Genomic DNA, 23,720 nt, shown 5'->3' with positions numbered 1-23,720 from the left:
CACAGGGAAGCACCCACTTAAATTAAGGTTTATTAATCAAACTTCATTTTTCTTGCAGAGAGTATGCTATGTAAATATAAGAGCATCTCACAGGTAAGATGCAATTTTCCTTCAAAATCAATTGCCCCAGTCACATTACACAAAAAAATGACAACATCCACAGACTACAACTACACAAACTACTACTTGGGGAAAATTCTGTTTATATAAATGATAATCACTAATCTGTGACGTTTGTATCCAAGCCAACATTGGGCTGGCCAGGTATTGGGCAATTTAACATTGTAATAAGGTGGTCATTTGGAATTTGCTTAACTTAAAAAAATATGTCACAGTTTGATCTGGTCATGGAAGTGACAATAGTATGTAATGTACAGTGCCAATAGACTCCATTATCACTGAGCAATTACATGAATGCAAAGACAAATATAGCATCCAGGTTCTAAAGCATTCTGGGCCAAAATGACTGCATATTGGAACTGCTACAATAAAAGGCCCTGGGGAGAATGCAGAAATGCACACACACACACCTGCCTTCAGGTTATGCCCAATATTTTATGATGTCCGTCCATCTGTTCAACCATTTGTTAACAGTTTTGGTTTGGCACAATAACTTAATTTATATACTGTCTAGTTAACAAACTTTGTGGATGGCTTGCATTTGAGGTTGGGAGGAATTCCTCAGATTTTGGGCTTAAAAGAGGGAAGATCATTGTTGCTGAAAAAAGAAAAATGATTGCTGCACAATATATAGAATTATTTTCCATCTTCAGATACCAGAGCTTGCAGAAGGCTTGCCTAGGTGTAAATAAGAACTATATAAATGTCAGGCTCAGAAAGTCTATGGTTACATTTGCTGAGAAAAAAAAAGAATTTTAATTTTACAGTTGTTCAGTAAAATGTTATAGATGGCTTGCACTTGGCTTAAGGAAAAACCCGATAGATTTCAAAAGATAAAAGGCCATGGTCACATTTGTAGATGGGGGGGGGGAGAATAGTTTCCATGCAATCTTTCCACATAGTAACTTGAATGACCATCATCTGAGGTTCCCAAACTTTGTGGATGACATGCATTTGATGTGCAGAAGAACCCAGTTAATTCTGGAATAGAAAAGTTAAATATTAAGGTCATTGATTGGAAAAACACATTGTTTCTGCAGCATAACGTTAGCTGTCATGACATGCATCAAACAACTTTGTGAATGGCTTGCACTGGAGAATGGAAAAAAACTATTGATCTTTTGGTCAAGGTCACTGACTGAAAGGAAAATGGTTTAGGTACAGCAATGTTAGTTCTACATCACTGACCTGATTCCCTGTTTTTGCATGGCTTGGACTTGGGGCAGTGAAGAAATCTGTTGATGTCAGAGTCAAAAGTTTAAACATCAAGGTCACAAACTGAAAGAAGAAAAATGATTTATGTGCAGTAACTTCAGTTATCTACATAGAGGACCATTAAACATGGGGCAGAGGTCAGTTAATGTAGAAAGTAGTTTAGAGAGAGAGTATGCTAATCTACATGTATCATATACTAACAAGTGAAGTCCAACTGCAAACAGCATACATCCTGATCTGCCATAGGATAATTTGCCAGCAGTTCATAGTCTATATTCTACTGATATACTCCTCACAAACTGCGTTCAAATCTTGGTTTTGTCTTATAAGCAAGTATGTAGAATGTCATGCTATGTGACAATACAAGTGTTGAGATTGTGTAACTCAGTGTTTTATCTATAAATGGCTTCATGTAAGTCATTTGACTCATCAAAGCAAAAAACACTAGTCAAAATCTAACCTATGAATCTTACTCAAGCCGATGATCAGCTTTCTGTAGTTTTTAAAATATAATTGTTTAAATACACAACGAAAATATTAGTTATATAATGTGACTAAAGCCAACAAGGCAATTCCCTTGCCAGAAGCATCTGAACATTGTATATTTGTTAAAAATCTTGTCTAAGGTTTCATGTCATCAGAAATAATCTGAGCATATATGACAAGGCGTTTATTGTTGGCTATGTCAGTGCTTTCATCTGCCATTGCTGTCACAAATGATGAATTTTGCATGTCACTGTATAAGACTATCCTCAGCAACATTTGATAGATGCTCCAATAACTCTGAAGAGATAGTTGCCAAGTCATACTATTTGGCAGAATTCTTCAAAATGCCAATGGCATCGATATCTTCAGCTGCTAAGTCGTGTATTAAATTAAGAAGAGATTTGCATTTTTAAAACAAGGGATGTCTTCTACACTCAGCCAGTGTACACACTTAAATTGCACTTTCACTGCTATGTCTTGTTTGGAAGAATGTTTTTGTAACCCTGCATTCAAATCTGCCTGGTGTTGTGGACCTTCAATCAGCAGTTTGTGTTCTGGCAACCCAGCATGCCTTGCCAGTGTATTGTTCTGAAAGGTATTGTTTTTTGCACATTTGGTCGTGGTGTTTTTTTTTAAGCCTCTGTACATATATGTCAAAATATAAAGGTGTCTTAACTGTCACAGTCTTCACTCGACTTAACTTCTTTTTGAAAACACAGCCAGCTGTGTTTTCAACCATTGCTGCACAAACTACATTTTATCTTACTAGTAACCATTACCTCATCTTTGGATGATGAAGGTTCCACCGGTTCGATAACAACATACGTGCCAACCATTATGCTTTTGGTGTAATCATTACGCTTTGTTTCACCAAATTACGCATTACGTGTAACTATTCGGATTACGTGTTTTCGGTTTATCCCCCCTACAAAAAAAAATTGTTTTCTCATTTTTAATAACGTCTCATTAATCCCACAGACCGTATTCTAGAAAAGACTGCTTCTGTGTAAATACGGCATAAGAGTACACTTGTCCGAAGACTTGCATGCACTTTTCTAACAGTATTATGTTGTATTTATAGCAGTTGCCCTACTTCAAGAAACATGCTGGTTTCTACTTTCAACTTTTGATCTCGGTTTCTATTCATAGCAGCTGTATGGCTTAGTTAGAGAACAGACTGGTTTTTTAACTTTTAATCTTTGCTAGCAGATTCTTTGTTCTAATTCAGAACAGAACCAGTCTCTAGGTATTTGGCACTAAAAGTCAGTCAGATTTATTTTAGTTGATGCGTGTTGGCATGTATGTAACAATACTGTTATTATCGGTCGGTTGTTAACGTGATCCAAAGGATAATTTCGTTTGTTTCGGATCTATTATAAATTTTTTTTCCTTTTACGTCATTTTCAATCAAATGCTGACAGTATATTGGAACAATGCAAGGCATAAAACTGAGTGAATGGAAATTGTTGCTTCGTTGCGTGACAAGGATGCGCATAAACTAATAGTTTCTTGTGAGAATCACTTTAAAATCACGTTTATTTTCCACCTCTTTCTTGGATGTAGTAATTATATGGTTCTAACATCCTGTTGCTACAAATGATGTGTCAGTTACAGGTCACATAAGGTCAGCTCCAGACTCCACACTCAGTTTGAACCCTATGTGTTATGAGCATAAGAAACTGACTGTGTGCGTGTTTTCCGTTTGGGAGAGTTGTAATCTAGCCATTAAAGTAGTTAGACCAAACTTTAATTTTGTTTTAATCAGCAAAATATAATATTGGGGTGCATCAATTTACCTGCTGGCAATGATTTTTAGACCAAACCGTTGTTTCTTGCTAGTGAGTAAAACGTAACATTGGGTTGCGTCAGTTTACGTACCGGCGACTATTTTTTGTGTCAGATTGGAAAAGTTGGTGTATTTGACGCATGGGTAGATAAAACAAAATCTGAAGGGACAAATACCCCAAATTTTACCTGTTTCATTTTCACATCAAACTTGTTATGGATCAGTGATCTGGTATCATATCTTCAATAAAATAACAGTTGGAAGATAACTGTCAGTTTTCCTTTCAAAATATTGCTTATCAGTTCCATGCCATCAGTTTTTTAAAAAAAATTCACATAACAGGACATAAATATTGGATAATATTGAATCATTATGCACTTCTTGGCTTTTATATATGTATGTATATATGCTCTGTGGTATGCCAACTTCCTGAGGGTGACCTTGGAACTAAGTACTTTTGGTCCATAGTGTTGATCTGATGTTACTGTTGCTATAAATCTCTTGACTACTCAATCATGTAAATTCTTTCAAATCTCATTTCTAGCAAAGCAATGTTATATTGTGCTAAACAATAGATAAGGATCACATTACAATGACTGCCAACTCTGTGCCATAAATTTGAATAAGATGCACAGTGTTAATTAGAAGTAATCAAATAATACACAATCAGTAATTGGGAATGCAGTATTCATTTCAGTTCAGTTGCATGTGAGTGCAATCCTCTTAAAATAACAATGCATGTACACAAGAATCACTAAACAGTAACCAAGTTTTATGACTGCCATTTTGTTCCATTAGTGTCAAATGATTTGCACACAGGTTGGTCATAATTTTTTGTGTGACTGTACTGCAAAATGACTAAATGTCAATATTACAGTTACTTTCAGGCATGTCAGTAGCATAAATTGGTATGGAATTTCAGTTATGTTTACTAACATTACAGCCATTTATACACAACAACGTAACATGTGGTCTGTAAATGTTAAAAGAGTCTGGTTTCAATGTCAGTCATAAACGACCATCTCGAGAGTGCTGAGAAAATATGGGGTGTTTTCTCAATGAATTTTTTCATTTTAATGGTCATCGTATATTTGTAATAATGATAAACAATTTAAGTCTGTTTGCTACCTGTTTAAAAAAGTCTTTTTGTCACATATGATGTAACATACCATTTCATGTAACTGTCTTGTACATTCCTTATGGACATCCTCAGCAAACATCCTGGTCAACTGTAAACAACTTCTGATTAGTTACATGATGTATTTTGACAACAAAATAACAAATATTCCATATGCAAACTTTGTGTCATGTGCAGCTGTTTGGGTTTTCAGTAAAAATAGAACCCAATATTTTACTCACGTAATGGTGAAAGCTTTCAGACTGGATGCTTTGTTTGCAAATTTGTTAATCTGTCAAATCTTGAATATATAAAAGTATCTAAGTTTTCTTTATTCAAACACAATATAAAATGACTTCACAAGGAACATCTTACTCTTCAATTTACTGAAAGTATTATGAGAGGGAAAGTTGTTGAACATCGGATAACCATCTTAAAGATGCATAACATGTAGGGTGATAAAATTTAAATTTTGCTGTATTATTGTTTTTCCAACCAGCAAAACAGAATTTACATGTTAGCAATCAGAATACACAAATTTGTACCAGGCGTCCAGTTTTATGTACATGTAATGATAACAAAAAGCTATTTTAACTTTTTAAGTAGACAAGCATTTTTATCTGTCTGGAATGTAATGTTTTCAAAAATGACAGAGGAAATGAATAATTAACAACAAACACACACATATTTTATGTCAAAACTGTCGTTGTTTTCACAGCTGCATATGAATAGTTATACAGTAATAAGTAATATTTATGAGCAGTCAGTCTGAAATACTTTCTACAGCCTCTTTTCAACAAACACTTACATCTGACAGATTGTACACATAGCCAGGCATCTTCATCATTTTCATCAAAATAACTGATTTTAAGTTTCTCAAAAGTTAAATATTGTATGCTTGTGGAACATCAATGCATCACTTACAAAGTCAAGCTTTGATCAAGTCACAAGTTGCAGGAAGTCTAATTGATTCATTGTTATTAAAGTTACATTGACACATCAAAGTGAATGTGCCAAAGATGTTGGAATCATGTTTCTTGCCTATAGATGTGCCACGATGGCTGGCTTAGTCTGGTCAGGGTTGGATTTGAATATACACACTCTTGGTGCCATTAAAGAAAGAAAATGAGAATGTTCTACCATTTTAGATATTAAATTAATATTGCGCTTTTGGTAGAGTTTAAGTTTGAGACAATATACATAATCATTATTTGTCACTTACTTGATGCATGATATTGTCACTAAAACTAGTTTGGTTAGAGCATCCACCTCGGATGCGGGAGGTCGTGGGTTCAATCCCTGGCCGACTCATACCAAAGACTTAAAAATGGTACTAACAGCTGCTTTGCTTGGCGCTCAGCATTAAGAGGTTAGTGTTAGGACTGGTCGACCTCGTGTCAGGATAATGTGACTGAGTGGGACATCATGCTACATTGCAAACATCATAGCAAAATGACTGAAAAATTATTAAAGCTATGTTAAAAATCCAAAGCACATCACATCACACCAAAACTAGTTGTGGAAATAGGACTGGTGTGAGGTAGGGGGCTTTTTACTGCCAACTGTAAGAAATATGAATTCTTAGTATAGGTGGTTAGTGCCTTGGTTTTGAAATAACTAGTAACAGAAGTCTGAATTTATACTATAATTTTTAGCAAAGCAGTTCTGGCTTATGGGATTGATAATGTCGTTTTGAAAATCTGTCCATATCTGGTATTAACACTTAATCTACCATTGATTTCTTCAGAGAGGAGATTTGGTGTAGCAAGGTTGTGAGTGTGGGTGGGGTGATTTTAAATATTTAACTCTAATGGTCATATACAAGAAGAGTTTTTGAAATGGTCTTTTGCCTGGTTGTGCCAATCATTAACATAGGTTTCTTATAGCTACTCCTCCCAAATAACATGGAAGATATCTATGAAATTTTAAACACACATCTCATGGTCTAATTAGTTGTAACTGAAATTGATGCTGCTTGAACAACAAATGTGACTGGCAGAGTAGCATTTTGAATGTCTTGTTATGGCTACTCCAGAAAAATCTAAAGTGATATTGACATCGGGTTATTACCAGAAGACTTGTTATGATATCTAGTTTGTTCAAAATGAAAATAACACTGATCGGACATACATTTTATAAGTCTTGTTACCACTACTATTCCGGAATAAAAAGTCCTATTGACCTTAGGTTTTCACTAAAAGACTTATCATTTCCAGTTGAAAATTGTGCAGCTTTAATGTCCAAAATGGCTGCCACCGCAGCCATCGTGAAAACCTTGTAATCACTAATACTTGTGAATGGAAAGTCATATTGATGTGGGGTTTTCATTAAACAACCTCTTATGATGTCTGGTTGATTCTGAGTGAAAATGGTGCCTATTTGAAGTCCATTATAGTCCTTATTGTTGCCATCTTGAAAATTTTATCAATACTATTCCTGATTGGAAAGCCATATCAGCATTAAATTTGCAACCGCTCGGGTGGCCTAGTGGTTAGATTGTCTGCCTCAGATGTGGGAGTCGTGGGTTCAGTCCCTGGCCGAGTCTTACCAAAGACTTTTACAAATTGGTACTGTCAGGATAATGTGCCCCAGTGCTAGACATCGCTATAAACTGCCACACTGCAGACATCATAGCAATATGACTGAAAAATTGTTAAAGCCACATTAAAAATCCAAATCACACACACACATTAAATTTGCACTTAAGACTTCTTATGTCAGTTTGGTCCTGTATAAAAAGTACTGGTCAGTATCTAATATGGCCAACAAAGTGGTCATCTTGAAAATCTTGTTATTGCTACTCATCTGGACTGGATAGTGATATGAACATTATTAATTTTTTTCCCTCCAGATTTTAAGGTACAGTACCACTGTTACCTGGTCATCATCACAAACATGTTAGGATTTTATTTTAAAACTATACCTACAGGGGATTGTACTAAATTATTCTCATGTGAATTAAGTGCATTCATTGTTCAGCTGTACCTGGGACCCAGACTTTAGGTAAACTACAAAATGCCAACTTTTATTGTTGTTCAATAAGACTTATTTGGGGACCTGGTCAGATAAAACTGCACCATCTGATTCTACCAGAAAAGCCAGTTAATTAGGTCTTGACATGATTTCAAGGAAGGTATTTGGTTTGTTATCAGTCAATAACTTTAAAAACAGTAGAGTGGAATAAAATAGGTTGTATGGTGAATTCTCTAGCATAGTTTTCTGGAAGAAAAAAAATGATTTTATAAATAGTGTGAGAGGAAGACATCTGATAGCAGTAATACCTGTAATTATCTGCTACATTTGCATTCCTTACCAGTGGTGACAGTTCCTCCCACTTCATTGGGGTCCCTAGCTCCTTCCTACCTTTCAATCAAGGTGGAGGAGGCTTTTTCCATTTGATAAAGCAGTGAACAATGTTTACTGCCACTTTCCCTCAGGCATGTGTCCTGAGTCTTTTGGCGCTGAGGACATAAAAGATTCTCTCCAGTCTAGATAGACTGTCTGGAGCAGCATTTTTTCTATTGCTTCTGCACTCTGTGATACAACAAAAAGGAAGGTCTGCCACATCTTCTGTGTATTGTTAGCTGGTTTCTGTCTGTTGCTAGTTATTGGGTCTATTTATGTCACAGTATTTGATAGACCAATAACAAAGATCACTGGCAGTAACTCTGGACCCTACAAAACAGGTCAAGGAGCACACCTACTCTGACCACCATATGGGGTGGGGTTTTTTTTGGTTTTTTTTAAACAGGTCCATCCTCAGTAGTCTCACAAGCAGCCTTGGTTTGAAGCTTCTCACCCATCATTCACTAGACAAGTTGATTGGAAATGCCAAGGGTGAAAGTCTTGGGATTACTATTCCTTTTCCTAAGGAAAGAAGGTATTGGCCCTATTGTTCCATCTCCTGTAGTGTCTTCATTTTCCAGCATTCTGGTAGGAGTTCCTGTAGCCTGTTTTCCAGGGTTTTGTTGGGTATAACAGATGATATGTGTGTCCATCTTGTTTCAAAAGATGGCAACTGGCTTAGTTTCAAAGAACACTCACTGATACCACTGGTCTCTGTCTTTTACCAGTCCAAACTGGCTTACATGTAACTAATGGAAGAGACTTCCACCCATCTGTGGAAAGGAGCAGATTGTGAGGATGTAAAATGACCAAACTGAAACTTTCTTTTTCTGGATCTTTCTGGTATAAGAAACTGGAAAGCTTGGACTCGAAATCAGCCTTTCTCCTTTAATAGATTTCTTTGTAAAGAAAGCTTTAAGATGGAGAATACCACCACAGTTAGGAATACCATAAAACCTGGTCTACACTGTACAATCTTCAGGATGTGTACCTTCACATCCTCTACATCCCGCCACACAAAAAATCCCTGACTTTGTCTCAGCCTGAGTTATTTCAGTTTCAAGCTCTTGTCAGGACTTTATGTTGGACTAAATTTCCATGCTGGCCTAGGTTGCATTTGCTTTTCTTTTCTTTATTCCAATTTATTTTACATCTACTCTGACCAAGTCTTACTTGTTGATGCATCTTTACCTCTCTTTCTAGGAGACTCAGCTGGAGACCACACAAGGACCTTTAGCTCAGGGATATAATTTTCACCATCACCTTTATGGTGACTAAATTTAGTGTCCCAATCTCTCTCTCTCCCCTCAAACCCCACTCCTTTCTTTACAATATCATCTTTTCAAATTAGTGTTCATCTGGAGCCAGAAGGTTCAGTTTTTCAGGAATTTTTGTCCCAGGAACAGGTGTTTCATCATATAAGCTTCTTGAAAATACAAGCAGTGCTGCTAGCATTACAGGTGTTTTATCATCGTAAGGTGTTATTGTGTTGTGGGTACCTGAGACATCATATCAATAACATAGTACTTCGGTCATCAGAGGTATGCATGCACCTTGTCCTTCACTTTGATGGAAGTCTGGAACAACCTCAGAGGAAACCACTCTCAGAGTCGGCCATATTCCGGCAAAAGAAATATCCTGGTGGACAGTGTGTCTAGAATGGGTTTTAGCAGTCCTCATGGAATAGTCTCTCTACCAGTCGGTAGCAGTCACTTTTCCAAATGTAGGGAAGACCCTTGGTGGACATGTTAAGAGACTGAACAACAAGCTCCTTTTTGTCTCTCAAGTACCAGATCAGAGGGCCTGGGCAGTAGATGCTTTCAGTTGATAATCGGATTGCCATTATGTGTACATCTTCCCACCTTACAAAATAATTAAGGAGGTGGTCCACCAAGTCTGTGACATAACTGGCCAGCTCATCCTGGTAGGTCCCCATGTGGCCCAACAGTTTGTGGTTAATTGACCTGCTTGACCTGTTGGTAAACAATCCAAGGAGATTACCACAGAGGAGGGATCAGCTGTTACAACACAGGGTTCTCTCCACAACAGTTTCCAGATTCTCTGCCTTCAAAACTGGCTCATCTACAATGATGAATCCACCAGGACCTGTTTTCAAGCAATGCTGCCAATTGTATTTTCCAGGCTAGGATGCTATCTACATCCAGGTTTTCCAAAGCAAATTGTTGTATTAGGAGACATGCTGTTCCTAACTGTCCCACTTTGGGTGCTGTTGCAGAGTTTCTTGTCTCCATTTTTGAGGAAAGAGAATGTATGGTGTCCATTATTAAAAGCTAAAGGGCAACCCTTTCTAACACTTTCAGATTCTTTAGAGATTATGCCATTTAGCTGGGCCCATTTTACTGATCACATCAGGCATTTTGAACTTTAGAGACTGGTATCTCATTCACTAAAGCTTAGATGGAATCTTTCATGTGTTCTTTAGGCACTGTCAAAACACTTTTGTAAACCTTCAGGTGTATCTTCTAAGAACCTTACCCTTAAAACTTTTCCTACTCTCCTTAGCATTATTGAGGAAAAGGTGCAACCTGCATGCATTGTCTGCGGTAAAGGGTCGTCCATGGTGTGTGGTAATTATGGTTTGGTTTCTCATGTTAGCCAAACTAGATTTCTGGTTAAGAAATAGCTACCTTCCATAGCCCCACTTCCTTTTCAGATACCCAGTCTGTGTCATATCTGTGGGCAATCAAGGTAGGGTCCTTTTCTCAATTATGGCTTCGAGGTTTTATTTGGCTTCTAAAGGGAGAAGGAGGGATCAGATGTTAATCTCCCTACCGTAAGTAGGATATTTCACTGGCCACTATTTCCATGTTGATTGGCTTGACTACTTTACTGCTCAGTCATTCACATGGAGGGACATTTCTTTCATGCAGATTAAATCCCATGAGGTTACGATCCATTGCTATGTCTTTTGCCTATTTTAATCACTCCTCATTTGGCAGTTGCACACTACCTTCTCTTTTTACCTTTGCTTTTTGGCCAATCAGCTTGATGGCATTTATTTGTTAGGCCTTATACATGTGGCACAACACATGCCTCAACCTTCTACCAATCATAGTAGTAGATACTCCTACTATAGGGGTACGGTAATTACAATGGTTTCCTGTTCCAAATTTGTTGAGCCATCAACCTCCGTCCTGCTGGTCAGTTCAGCAATGCAGTAGTAGTGTACAGTGAATTATTGATGTTAAAATTTATAGGGTGGGGTAAAACTAATTTTAAATATGTAACGCTTCTATTGCAAAGATTCTCTCCTATCCTGATGTCCTGTATTCTAGATCCGGAGTCAGAAGATGGTGGTATTCCCTATGTTGACTTTGACTAAGTTATCAGGCTGGGATCCTGTTCTTTTCAATTCTAGCCATCCAATAGTGATTGGAGAAGGGAATTATTAGCCTGGGCAGGTGACTAGAGCCCTGGCAATAAAAAAAGAAATGCATTAGTAGCAGGTGATTATTTCATAATTAGTTTTAACCTAACCCCAGCAATATTTTTCTAGAATAGTTAATAACTAGGCACAATTTAGCAGATATCCTTTGAATATCTTAATATTATATTTTACAAATATATGGCTGCCTCATTCATTTTCATAAAAAAATGTCTTTAGGATGTGAAATTCTTGTATGTGTGTGTGTGTGTATATATATTTAAAGAATGAGTATAGGTACAGTGAAGAGATTCTTGTACGTCTGAGGAGGTTGTAAAGTTATTATGTACAATATTTTTTTCTTTTGTTTTACAGATGCATAAAGTGTGTGAAAATATTCAGTGTTACCAATGTATTGGAAAGGATATTATTTTATGGAAATTCCCACCATTTTGATGCAGGTGTTAGCCAAGAAATCTGCATGCCTTCATTACACTATACAGTCCTTTCGTTGCCAGATATGTCTGACATGAAGTCACCTCCTAGAAAGGTAAAGTTAATTTACATCTGACACAGTATTTTTTCATTCCCTGCGAAAAGTATGGAGGAGCAAATATTTGTTTGATCCATCTACTCTTGACCAAGTACTTGTTTCAGGTACATTTACTTCAGAATTTATTACTTTTGTATGGATTAGAACAACATAGAAAGTACACTCACATGGATCTCCAGGGTGCCAAAATCCACATAAGGTACACACTTTTTGGTTTTAGAGACATGAAAATTCAAACAACTAAGTCAGTTGAAAACAAGTTTCTTTGGTCAGTGAATTGTCTTTTATCTATTTCCTTAAGATGAGTTTCAGTCATTTAGTGCATGATCTGTCAAACAAAAGTTTAAGCAACTGTAATTGGATTATGTGAAGTCAGATGGGTTTGGTCTTAGCGGACAACGAGTTTATATCTTTACACAATTTTTTGGAGCACTTACATTTTATTATATAATGTATCTAGGAAAATAGTTTTTTCATAGACCAGAAGAGCTTATGGGGATGGTCGTTTGTCCATCTTTGTCATCGATCATTTGTTATCTATTGTGTTATCTATTGTCCATCATCTGTCCATTAACAGAAGTTTGTTTTATTTTTATGAATCTTCTCTTAAACTACCTGGAGGATTGCCATCAAACTTTATACACACATTCATCCAATGGTTTAGTTGGTCCTAAAGGAAAATGGTGCTACTCTGACATCCAATGTGGCCACTAAACCAGTCATCATGAGTTTTGTTATTGCTACTCCTGAATGGATGGTTATATCTGCATGGCGTTTTCTCAGAAAGACTCCTTTTGATGTCTAAATATTGCTTTCCCTGTAGATCATCAGTCCGCCCAAGGGACTCTTGTTTTGCTTGCCATGGATATGAGCTCTCATGTTATGGTCTTGAATCATCATGAAAACATCTATTTTTCATTTTCTTGTACAGATATACTTTTGCTTTCTAGTGATTATCTAATAAATAAAGTTCTGATGGCAATCTAACATTATTTCTTTGGTGCCCAGTGCAAGACTGCAGATGAGGATGATTCTCACAAGACTGGCTGATCTGGTTTTGATAAAGAAAACCGACTGCCAAAGGGGCATAGATATGTGGAATACATTATGGAATAAGACATTCCCATGGGCTGAAAAACAGGAAAACAGAGAAACATTAGTGGCCTTATTCCTTTAACACATTAACCCCTGCCGAAGAGTTTACGTGGCAGGAGGTAGTAGCCTGCTGCTGAGCTCTGTAGTATCAAGGTCATGTATGATGCATTAAAGTGAGTGGTATTATAGAAAGGTAGACAGATGTAGCTCTACAATGATACCAAATAATCTGGAAGTTCTAGTTTCACTACAAAATACAGAGAAAAAAGCCTCATTTTTTTGGGACCAGATTGTTTTCCACCCAAAATTCACCCATGGTCGAAATCCAATTTTGTGTCTGGATTTTAGACTATTTGGTCTCAGATCAAAGGCAGACCAGTATGAACTGCAAACAAACAGATGAGCCTTTGTAAAAAGTAGGATAAGATGGGCATTTGAATAATTTCCTGTGATGTCTTGTCAATCCTAAAGGAGACTGTGTCAGTCTGATATCCTGTATATCCATGAAGGCAGTCATCCTGAAAATCTTGTTATTGCCATTCCTCTTGAATGGAAAGTCATATCATTGTGCTGTTTTACCAGTAGACTGGTCCTAAAGGAAAATGGTGCCCCTTGGATAACCAGTATGGCTGCCATAGTGGTCATCTTTTAAATCCTGTTGTTACTTCACCTGAATTGATGGTCATTTCAACATTGGGGTTTCACTAAAAGAACTTATTGTGATGTCTAGTTTATCCTAAATGGAAAAGGTGCTTATTGAAAATCCAATATGGTCAACAGTACAGCCATCTTGAAAATCTTGCTTACTTTTCCTTTTGAATGTAAAGTGATAATGACTTGGCTATTTTTTAACCAAAAAGACTTCATGTGATCTGAAAATGACTCTGCTGTAGTGGCCATGATTACAGTTCCAGTATTGATGATCAGATCAAAATGGTGGTTTCACTACAAAGACTTATATTAGTATGGTCCTAAATTTAAAAAATATTGTTAATCTGACACCCAGCATAGTCATGGCGATGATAGTGAAATTCTTGTTGTCCTACTGAAAAGTCGTATTGCATGACTTGTAATTCTGTCTAACCTAATTCTGTCTAACTGGTTGTGAATGAAATTGCTGCTGTCTGAACAGTTAATATTGCAAGTACAGTTGCAGTCTTTCAAACCTTGTTATTGCTACTCTACCAGAATGGATGGGGAAGCTATGATGTTGGGAGATATCAGTTTTTACAGACTTGTTTTCATGGCCCACCAGTAGAGCTTGGTTTGGTGGTTTATGTCACAGCAACACAAGTTGGTTATTTAGTGCCAAGACAGTTGGAGTACAGTGCCTTGGCCCATCTTCGCTAGCCAAGGTTCCGATATAACCCTATCTACACCTTGGTGGATCAAACATATATTGGTGCTTTGTCCTGGTTTCTTCCACCAGTACACATGTAATTTGTAATGCCAACTAACCAATAACGTGGTGCATTTTACATTGGCTGAAAATGGTGGGGGCAGTTGACCTTAAAAGGTTACTTTGGCAATTTAACATCGAAAGTATGACTATGAACAAATGGGAAGCCATTACATGTGTATTTGAGTGAAAAGTATTTGTGCAAATGCGGACCGGCAATAGAAAATTGTTTATTTATCAGTCCATTCCATTTGTGTGCTTCTCTTGTCTTGATCATTTAGGAACAGTGTTTAAATTTAAACAACGTAATTTTGATTGGATGTGGTGCCTTGATTGAAATTCACAGACTGGAAGCACAAATATATCTGCTCGATACACCAAGGTGTAGATAGGGTTGTCACATTGGAACCTTGGCTAGTGAAGATGGCCTTGCTTAAAGACACCAAAAATGCATCACAGTAGCTGACACAGGCTGGTCTAATGGTGGTTTTCAGACCCACACCCTTTCTTGTCATGAGTTGGCCATACTAGCTGACGGGTCATAGCGGCTCCAACCCTGGAGTAGAGTCATCCTTTAGTATCATGAATGGGGATAAACACAGAATCCTACAACTCAGTACAGAACATGAGGAAAAAGTGCAATATGATATTTAAATCTTACATGTGAGGGCACATGAAACCCTGTCTTAAAATATGCAAACTGCGTGTAGACAATACATGGAGGGGCTTAAATTGAATGAAAAGATGAAATTGAATATTGAACCTACAAAAGAATATTTGCCAGGACCATCAGTATCAACAGGTTGTGTCCTTTTGGGGAAAAGACAAATGAATATATGTGAATATTTTTATATAGTTGATGTATATAATTAAATATTTTACCATGCAAGAAAAACAAGAAAAGTGATATATACTGTATTTACTCTATATCTTGGGGCAATGTATTTGTTGGGACACATAAATTAATTTTTTTAAGTAATTTTTTGTGCACTCTTTGTTTTGGGACACATCATTTTTTTCTGAGTTGGAAATTGTGGGACACCTTTCAATCATTCCAGAATTTCATATTTAGAAATGCACTGAAATTTAAATATGATTTTAAATAAAATATCAATTTGTGTACTTGAGATAGATTTCTTTAATCCACTGTGGCATCACCTCATCATCAACCCGACCCTTCTCCTGCACACATAACAGTCCATCCTTTATGTGCCTGGATGTGTTAGCTCCCTCATGCCACAAACAATTATCGTTAGAGGCAACACATCCCCTGCTGTGGAAACTGCAAGAACTAAATATAGATTCATGCTTATAACCCCCTCTTATCCCATGTCTGTCCAGAAATGAGATCAAATACATTGGAGTTATGTCCATGGTAATGATCTTATTGCCATTAATTATTTTCTTTTATGGCCTTCATGAATTCATGGAATGATTTTATTTTCTCCTCTAGAGATGCTGGGCCATTGATGTCTGTGTATGAAGTGCTAGATTGTGTTGCTTTAAAAGCTGCTCCGTTGTTTCAATTTATTTTCAAAATTCTCATGAATACTAGTGAAAAGAAACAAAAGTTCCTGTGTCAACCAACTTTGTATGTAAAAAAATCTGCACTCTTAAAAAAATCCAAAGTCGGCTTCTGAGGGTGGCTTGCTTTGTAAAAAAACTTTTGTATTTGATATCCTACTGGTAAGTTCAAATAATGAGTTTATTTCTCGCTACCAGTTGTGTTTATTCACCACCTGGGCTTTGATTTGTTTGCCATTTGTAATCTTATTGGATACAAACAGGCATTGATGTTTGCAGGTAAATAGTATACACATCATTAACTTGCTTTAATAATACTTCTTTGTAACCAATGTCAATAAAAAGATTATTTGCTCTGAAAGGGAATTTATTTTCTAATATAGATTTTTTTTTTGCAAGATGTCATATTGTTAACTTGGATACAACAACACTCTTGGTTATTTTACACCATACACTGGGTCATGCACAAATGGCAGGTGCCAAACATGATTGGTTTCTCTATATTCATTTATGTATAACCAGAGGTCTCGGAAATGCCTAATCATGCCTACTTGGATGCAAGTCTTTTATCTTGGGTGTAGAAAATCACTTATGCAGGAGTCCTACGCATGCATACATGCAATAGCGGGACAGCAAATTAAAAGGCTTGCCAGTCTTGCTTCAACCATGTGCTGAGTGGGAAAATGTGTTGATCAATGTATTGTTTTAGCTGTGCTGATATTTACAATGACAGAAATCAGTTTGAATCCCCCCAGATATATAATGTTGTCATGATAAGAGTGCATCAAAAGAACCTGATCCAAGAGCTGGGCGGCAAGTTCAAAGACTTATACTGCTACTGAGTATTGGGAAAATCTGATGTTTACAGTGACTGAATTCTGAGGCAGGAAGAACATTTAGCCACTTCATGTACGCCCACTGGACTTAATGAGAGGGGACTGCAATTTTTGCTGGTGGGACTCCTAGTTGTAAAATCCTAGCAAGACCTCTGATAACATTGTGTCATGTGTTACCTAAGTGATACACAATGGATGCATGCACTACATATATGGAATTCGTTGATATATTGTTGTCTTTAATAAATTGCTCATGAAGAGCAATAAAAAGGAATAAATGTATATAAAACAAGGTTAGTTTCTTTCATTTTATTATCAAATTAACATTTTATTTATTTTATTTTATTGTAACTTGGGGGGGGGGACAATTCAACACAATTTGTATTTCTTCAGTCTTGGGACATTTGAACTTGGTGAAAAAAGTTTCAAAGTTCTGGGACAGGAAGACATTTATTTTATGGTGTCCCAATATATATGGTAATATATATATATATATATGTGCTGCATTGTTTAAATTATTGTGACTGTTGTTGTTGTAGGTTTAACGCCATTTTTCAGCACACAATAGGCTATACATGGCGGCCAGTATTAATGGTGGGGGGAGAACCCGGGAACACCTCGGAAAGAACCACTGACCCATGAGAAGCTACTGGCAAGCTTTCTCACATATCCACATTAGACGAATCCGAGACTTGAACCCACACAGACAGAGGTGAGATGGCAGTAATCCATAACAGAGAGCGCTTTAGACCACTCGGGCCCCTATTGTGACTGAATTATTGTGTGTACACTGACATGCAGATGTAATAACTTCAGCACTAATATTATTGAAGAGTATGTGGATGTGACAATAAACATTGTGATATTCTTTAGGTCATTAATTTTCGAGTTGGTTTTGGGTGGGGTGAGGGAAATAAAGTAACAACTTTGGAAAATATTATGATGATGTGGGTCACTAGGAACAATTGTATGCTTTCAGAGTCTAAAATGCATTTTTGAACCCCCCTTGATATCCTGCTGGGTGAGGACCCACAGACCCTCATTCACAATTTCATTTTCTTTTTCTAAAGAACCAAAGTCATGTCAGTGGTTGTATTAGTATGGGGTTTATGCTGAAAGACTTCTTGCGATGTCTGCTTCATTCTAAAAGATGATGGTGCTAATCTGAGATCCAGTATGGCCAGCACAGCAGCCATCTTAAAAAATTTCTTATGGCATCCTGAACAGAATGATATACAGTAGTCCCCCTCTTGAACGTCCCCCCCTGACCAGTGGCCACCTGCTTCTTATGGCCATAATCCCTTGGCACTGACGAGTTTGTATTCAAAAGTACCCCTCAAGAATTGCCACCCCTCTAACTCCACCAGAGACCAGCATATTAGTACAAAAATGTAAAATGTTCCCCTTATGAGCGGCCATTTTTTGTGTTTTCAAATTTATCCAGAAACAATTAATTAATACAGTGATGTAAGGTAAGTAATCAGATTATCTCTATTGTCAATAAATGTCTCCCAATGTCAAGTTTCTGTTACTGAAAGAAGTGTTGACTAAAGTACATTGAAATAAGTCTATTATTATAACAAGAAGAACCTTTTAATAATTAATGTTACTTTTAAACGAAGATATTAAATGAAGATGTTAAGTGCTTTGAAGTATGTAGCTTTCTTACTACATACATTACACATACTCCTCACACAAAAATTTAGTCCTCCTCTGAAAGGCTACCCATCTTATAAGGCCACTTTCCTGGTGCAGAAGACAGTGTTCATATCAGAGGGGGACCACTGTATCTGCATTTGGTTTTCATAGGAAGACTTCTTATAGTGTCTAGATTATCTTCAAAAGAATTGCGCTGATCTGTTTTCCCATATTGCTGCCACAATGAATTCTGTATGGAACATGGGGTTTCATCAAAAGTGTTAGTAACTAGTTTGACTTGCATGCAAATGGTACTGATTTTACATCCAGTATGTCTGCCAAAAATGGCTAGTATAAAAATCCTATCAACAAGGAATATCCGAGATGGTTTCAACACACAGCAGTTATAAGAAGAAAAGGTCTTGTCTTAATTCATGGAGATTCGTTTCGAACAGTGGAGCATCTGTTTCTCTGGCAGATTGTTCAGTTTTGATGACTTATTTCTGGCAGAGTTGCTCAGTTTTATGCAATGTTTCCAACAGGTAAATGAGTGCTTGAAGTAGCTTTATTATAATATACTGCATTATTTGAGCACTTGAAAATTGCTTTACCTTGCATAAAATGTTAGAATGATTTGTTCAGGAGCTTATTCCCAAACAAACTGCATATCTGATATGGAAATGTGATGTAGAAACCAATAGCCATACTTATTTTTTTTGTTAAATTTCCAGTCATTTACTAGTAATCCATGTTGACTCGTTGCCATAGTATTTTTACATCAAGTTGTGCATGTTTTTCGATACCTAATTTTTTATGTCAAGCACTGAAATTTATTGACGTTTAAGTAAAAAATGATAATTTGTCATACTAGAATACATTAGGTATTTTGTCAAGGTAAGCGTGATTCATTTTATCATTTTAATAACATTTATATCCAGTTATTAATTACATTTTTTTTTCTATTCAGTAATACAAGATATGTAGATGTAGGAAGGAGTATTTAGCTGAATTAAGTCTTTTCCATGAAACCATAATACTGTATTCAGTGTAATATCAACATATTATTAACAGGCACTGACCCAACCCGTATTTTGGTTTTTTGTAAAAACGGTATCGAAATAAAATCCCTCGCTGGGTGGACATTATCTATACCAAAATGTATTGTGGGAGGGTAGCTCTGGTGATGCCCACCCATAACAACAAATTCATTTATATCCATTGTTTTTCTTGCTGAAAAGCTCCAAGATAAACTTCTGTTTGCTTAACATTAAAATGTTACGGTTGGAATTGGAAAACTGAAGTCAGTACATACTCATTTTATTATCAAAAGTAGTGGTTAATAATAAAATCTTTTTAAGAAATTATATACAGTCAAACCCACTTATCTCGACCTCGGTTATCTCGACAACCCGCTTATGTCGAGCGTTTTGGTCTGGTCCCGAAAAAATTCTTCTTTGTTATGCTATTTTTTACCCGCTTATCTCGACCTCTGTTAAGTCGATAACCCGGTTATGTCGGGCATAAGTTTCGGTCCGAAGTAACATGTGGACCCGCTTAATTCGACGAAATGCAACTTTTTAACGTCAATCTCACAGAAATTGTACAAGAAATAGTCAGCAAAAGCGATCGATTTTCAGGCACAATTTTGGTCCGTTACGGCAGTAGTCACATGTTTATTTCATATTCTTTCTATTTTTGGTTCGTAAGAGTAGCTTAATCGATTAGTTTATTAAGAATATATCATGTTCACTACATAAAATATTCAAGGATTCACAAAGACAAGAGTGTGTACAAATTACAATGTAACTTTATTTTACGAAAACGTAGAATCTTAGATGTCAGCTACAGAAAAGAAAATAAGAATCGGCACACTTGAAAGAATCAAAAGTCAGTGTCCAGGGTCGGTTTGCTTTGCAATAAAATAACCTTTGTATTTGATATCCTGCTGGTAAGTTCAAAGAATTAGTTTACTGCTCGCTACCGGATGTGTTTATTCACCACCCGCGCATCTATTTATTTGCCATCTGGAATCATAATTGATACAAACTCGCATTGATGCCTGCGGGGTAAGTAGTCTACTCAACATTAACTTGCTTTAATAAATACTCTTTGTAACCCATGCTAGTGAAAGGAGTGTCATTTGCACTCACAGTCAATGTACATGTACATGTATTTTCAAAAACATTTATTGATCTTTATCTGCGAGATACTGTCATATATTAACCTGGATATAATACAATCTTGGTTATTTTGCACCTAACACCGCGTTATGCGTGAATGGCGGGTGCCTGAAAGCAATCGGTGGATGTTTCTCTCTCACTCTCTCGTTTGTGATTTTCTTTGATCCATTTTTCAATCTGATAACATATTCAAACCTCTGAGTACAACCAAACATGATTTGTTTTTCAATATTCACATCAATTATAAAAATGCGTCGTGTGTTATCTGACATAAGTGATGCACACTGCAGTAATGGATGCATACGCTACATGTGATATAAGGAGTTCATAGATATATTTTTTCTTTAATAAATTACTTATGATGATAAAAAAGGAATAAATGATAACAACACCAGGTTAGTTCATTTCATTTTATTATCAATTAAGCGTTTTGTTTATTTTATTGTAACATGCAGTGGGAGGGGATTCCAGTAAACACCAGCAAGAGACAGGAGTAATGCTCATGGACATTTTTAAAATTACCGGTTTTTATGAACCCGGATATCTCGGGACCCGGTTATGTCGACGATTTTTTTACACCCCCGACGTAATCGAGATAACCGGGTTTGACTGTAGTTGTAAAATTTTCTTTAAGAAAAGTATTTTCTCGATATATAACACAAACACATGATGAAATAAAACTGATAAATGCAATACTGTATCAAATAATGCCTGTCAGAGAAGTCTTTTTAAGTGAAATTTGTATTTTTAATTAAATTTTTTAATTTTATTTTATTGTAAAATTCATCATATATGTGATAGGCACTTATCTAGTAAAATGTGAAAAAGTCATATAAGTTGTCATTGCAATGCCCACTTGTGCTTCAACGAAAAGGTGGTGACTCTTTTGGTGAGATGACTTCCAACTGTTGAAATCTTAATTGACACATTGACCCAAGCATGACTGCTCCGATGGCCTAGTGGTTAGAGCGTCCGCTTTGGATGTGAGAGGTCGTGGGTTTGATCCACGGTCGAGTCATACAAAAGACATACAAAAATGATACTAACAGCTGCCTCGCTTGGCGCTCAGCATTAAGAGGTTACTGTTAGGACTGGTTGGCCTGGTGTCAGGATAATGTGATTGGGTGGGACATGGTGCGGCATGATGCCCCAGTGCTAGACATCACTATAAGCTGTCACACTGCAGACATCATTGTTGTTATTGTTGTTGTTATAGGGTTTAACAGCATTTTTCAGCACAAGATAGGCTGTACATGGTGGCCAGTATTAATGGTGGAGGAAGAACCGGAAAGAACCACCGACCCACAAGAAGCTACCGGCAAGCTTTCTCACATATCCACATTTGCCGAGCCCGAGACTCGAACCCACGCAGACAGAGGTGAGATGTCAGTGATCCGTGACGGAGAGCACTTTAGACCACTCGGCCACTCAGGGCCCCTGCAGGCATCGTAGCGATATGACTGAAAAATTATTAATGCTACATTAAAAATCCAAATCACACACACACACACACACACACACACTTGACCCAAGCATATTAACAGATTAGTTGTCTACAGCCAAAACATGTTTTCAACATTAGCACAACACCCACAGCATTTGAACTGACATTATTATGTTCTGGTGTTTATCAGCATTATTGTTTGTTAAAATCACATACCATAGAATTTTTTTCTTTGACTCATCTTTGGGTTTTTAATTTCACTGATTAAAAAAATAACCTGCATGTTTTAAGAAAACATTTTTTTAGGGTTTTTCCCATTATTTTGATCCATGTCTTTCCAATTCGGATAAATTTTTTCCATGACATTGCAGCTGCTGTATGCCAACTGTTTTTATTTGCACAAATGAAATGGTGTTGTACTCAGTCAATGCAATGTGCTATTGACAAAGAAACTGTGTAAATGTCATGCGGAATTAACTAGCAGAACCATACTGATCAGTGATGTGTTCCACTGTGGCATTTATATGAAAATATATCAGTGGAGCTTGAGATCACTTGTGTCTGCTTACATTGGATACACTTGGTTTGATAGTGAAAGGGAGGAAATTGTAACTTTATAGATGCATGAATTTGTGAGCACAGCATGTCTGCTTGATTTAAAATAAGTTTATAAACTTTATGTGACTCATTAAAATTGAACAATTTTATTAAAATCCACATTATGAATATCTTTGTGGGACAAAGAAAATTAGGAAATTATGTGTATCAGTGAAAGTATACTGGTCTTCCCCTAACTGACATTGTTGACCAAAGTTTGTTTCTCTTCATATCTTGCATCCTGGCTTATCCAGTGTTTGATATGTATGGACTGTTGTTTGCAAGTTACTGAGGGATATGTGTGGTGTGGATATTGTTGATTATATTGTTTGTGCATATTATAATGAGATTGAACCTTACATAATGTACTTAAATAATAACACATTGAGCATTCTGCAAAAGATTTGTTGGTTTTGTTTGGTTTATTAATATTTTGAAATCACTTTTGTGTACTTTTTTAATTTGACCTTTCAGTTCTAGTCATTTAGCTAAAACTCGGTCTTTTGTTCTTATGCTTTTAGAGGGGCCCCGAGTGGCCGAGTGGTCTAAAGCGCTGTCCGTTATGGATCACTGCCATCTCACCTCTGTCTGCATGGGTTCGAGTCTTGGATTCAGCCAATGTGGGTATGTGAGAAAGCTTGCCAGTAGCTTCTCGTGGGTCAGTGGTTCTTTCTGGGGGTTTCCCGGGTTCTTCCTCCACCATTAATACTGGCTGCCATGTATAGCCTATCATGTGCTGAAAAATGGCGTTAAACCCTACAACAATAACAACAACAACAACAACTTATGCTTTTAGAATAAGTAATTAAGCTTGTCAAAGTGTACAACATGCTACTACAAAAGAACCAGGACTTTCTAAATCTTAATACAAAGAATTTATTTTTCCCTGTCTGGGATATTGTGTTTAGATATTAAATAGAGCCCTCCAGATTTGTAATTATTTTACCAATCTCTCTTCAGGTTATATTATCATTCAGTGTTTTTTCAGGTTTTAGAAGTT

The 23,720-nt window shown here is 36.7% G+C and overlaps 1 protein-coding gene across 1 annotated transcript in view; it reads left to right on the top strand.

Moving 5' to 3' along the window:
• LOC149787328 (uncharacterized) overlaps positions 1–23,720 on the top strand; it is a 147,997-nt gene that overhangs the window by 5,214 nt on the left and 119,063 nt on the right. Inside the window, exons 2-3 of the mRNA XM_089977870.1 lie at positions 59–93; positions 11,830–12,004. Coding sequence (XP_089833996.1) covers positions 11,936–12,004 — 69 coding nt within the window. The 5' untranslated portion in view covers positions 59–93; positions 11,830–11,935. The remainder of the gene's footprint in view (positions 1–58; positions 94–11,829; positions 12,005–23,720) is intronic.

Source organism: Sinohyriopsis cumingii, chromosome 12, assembly GCF_028554795.1.
Source record: "Sinohyriopsis cumingii isolate HCF-2022 chromosome 12, ASM2855479v2, whole genome shotgun sequence".
NCBI lineage: Eukaryota > Metazoa > Mollusca > Bivalvia > Unionida > Unionidae > Sinohyriopsis > Sinohyriopsis cumingii.
Note: the sequence above shows the minus strand (reverse complement) of the source record. Positions and strands in the feature narration are given on the sequence as shown.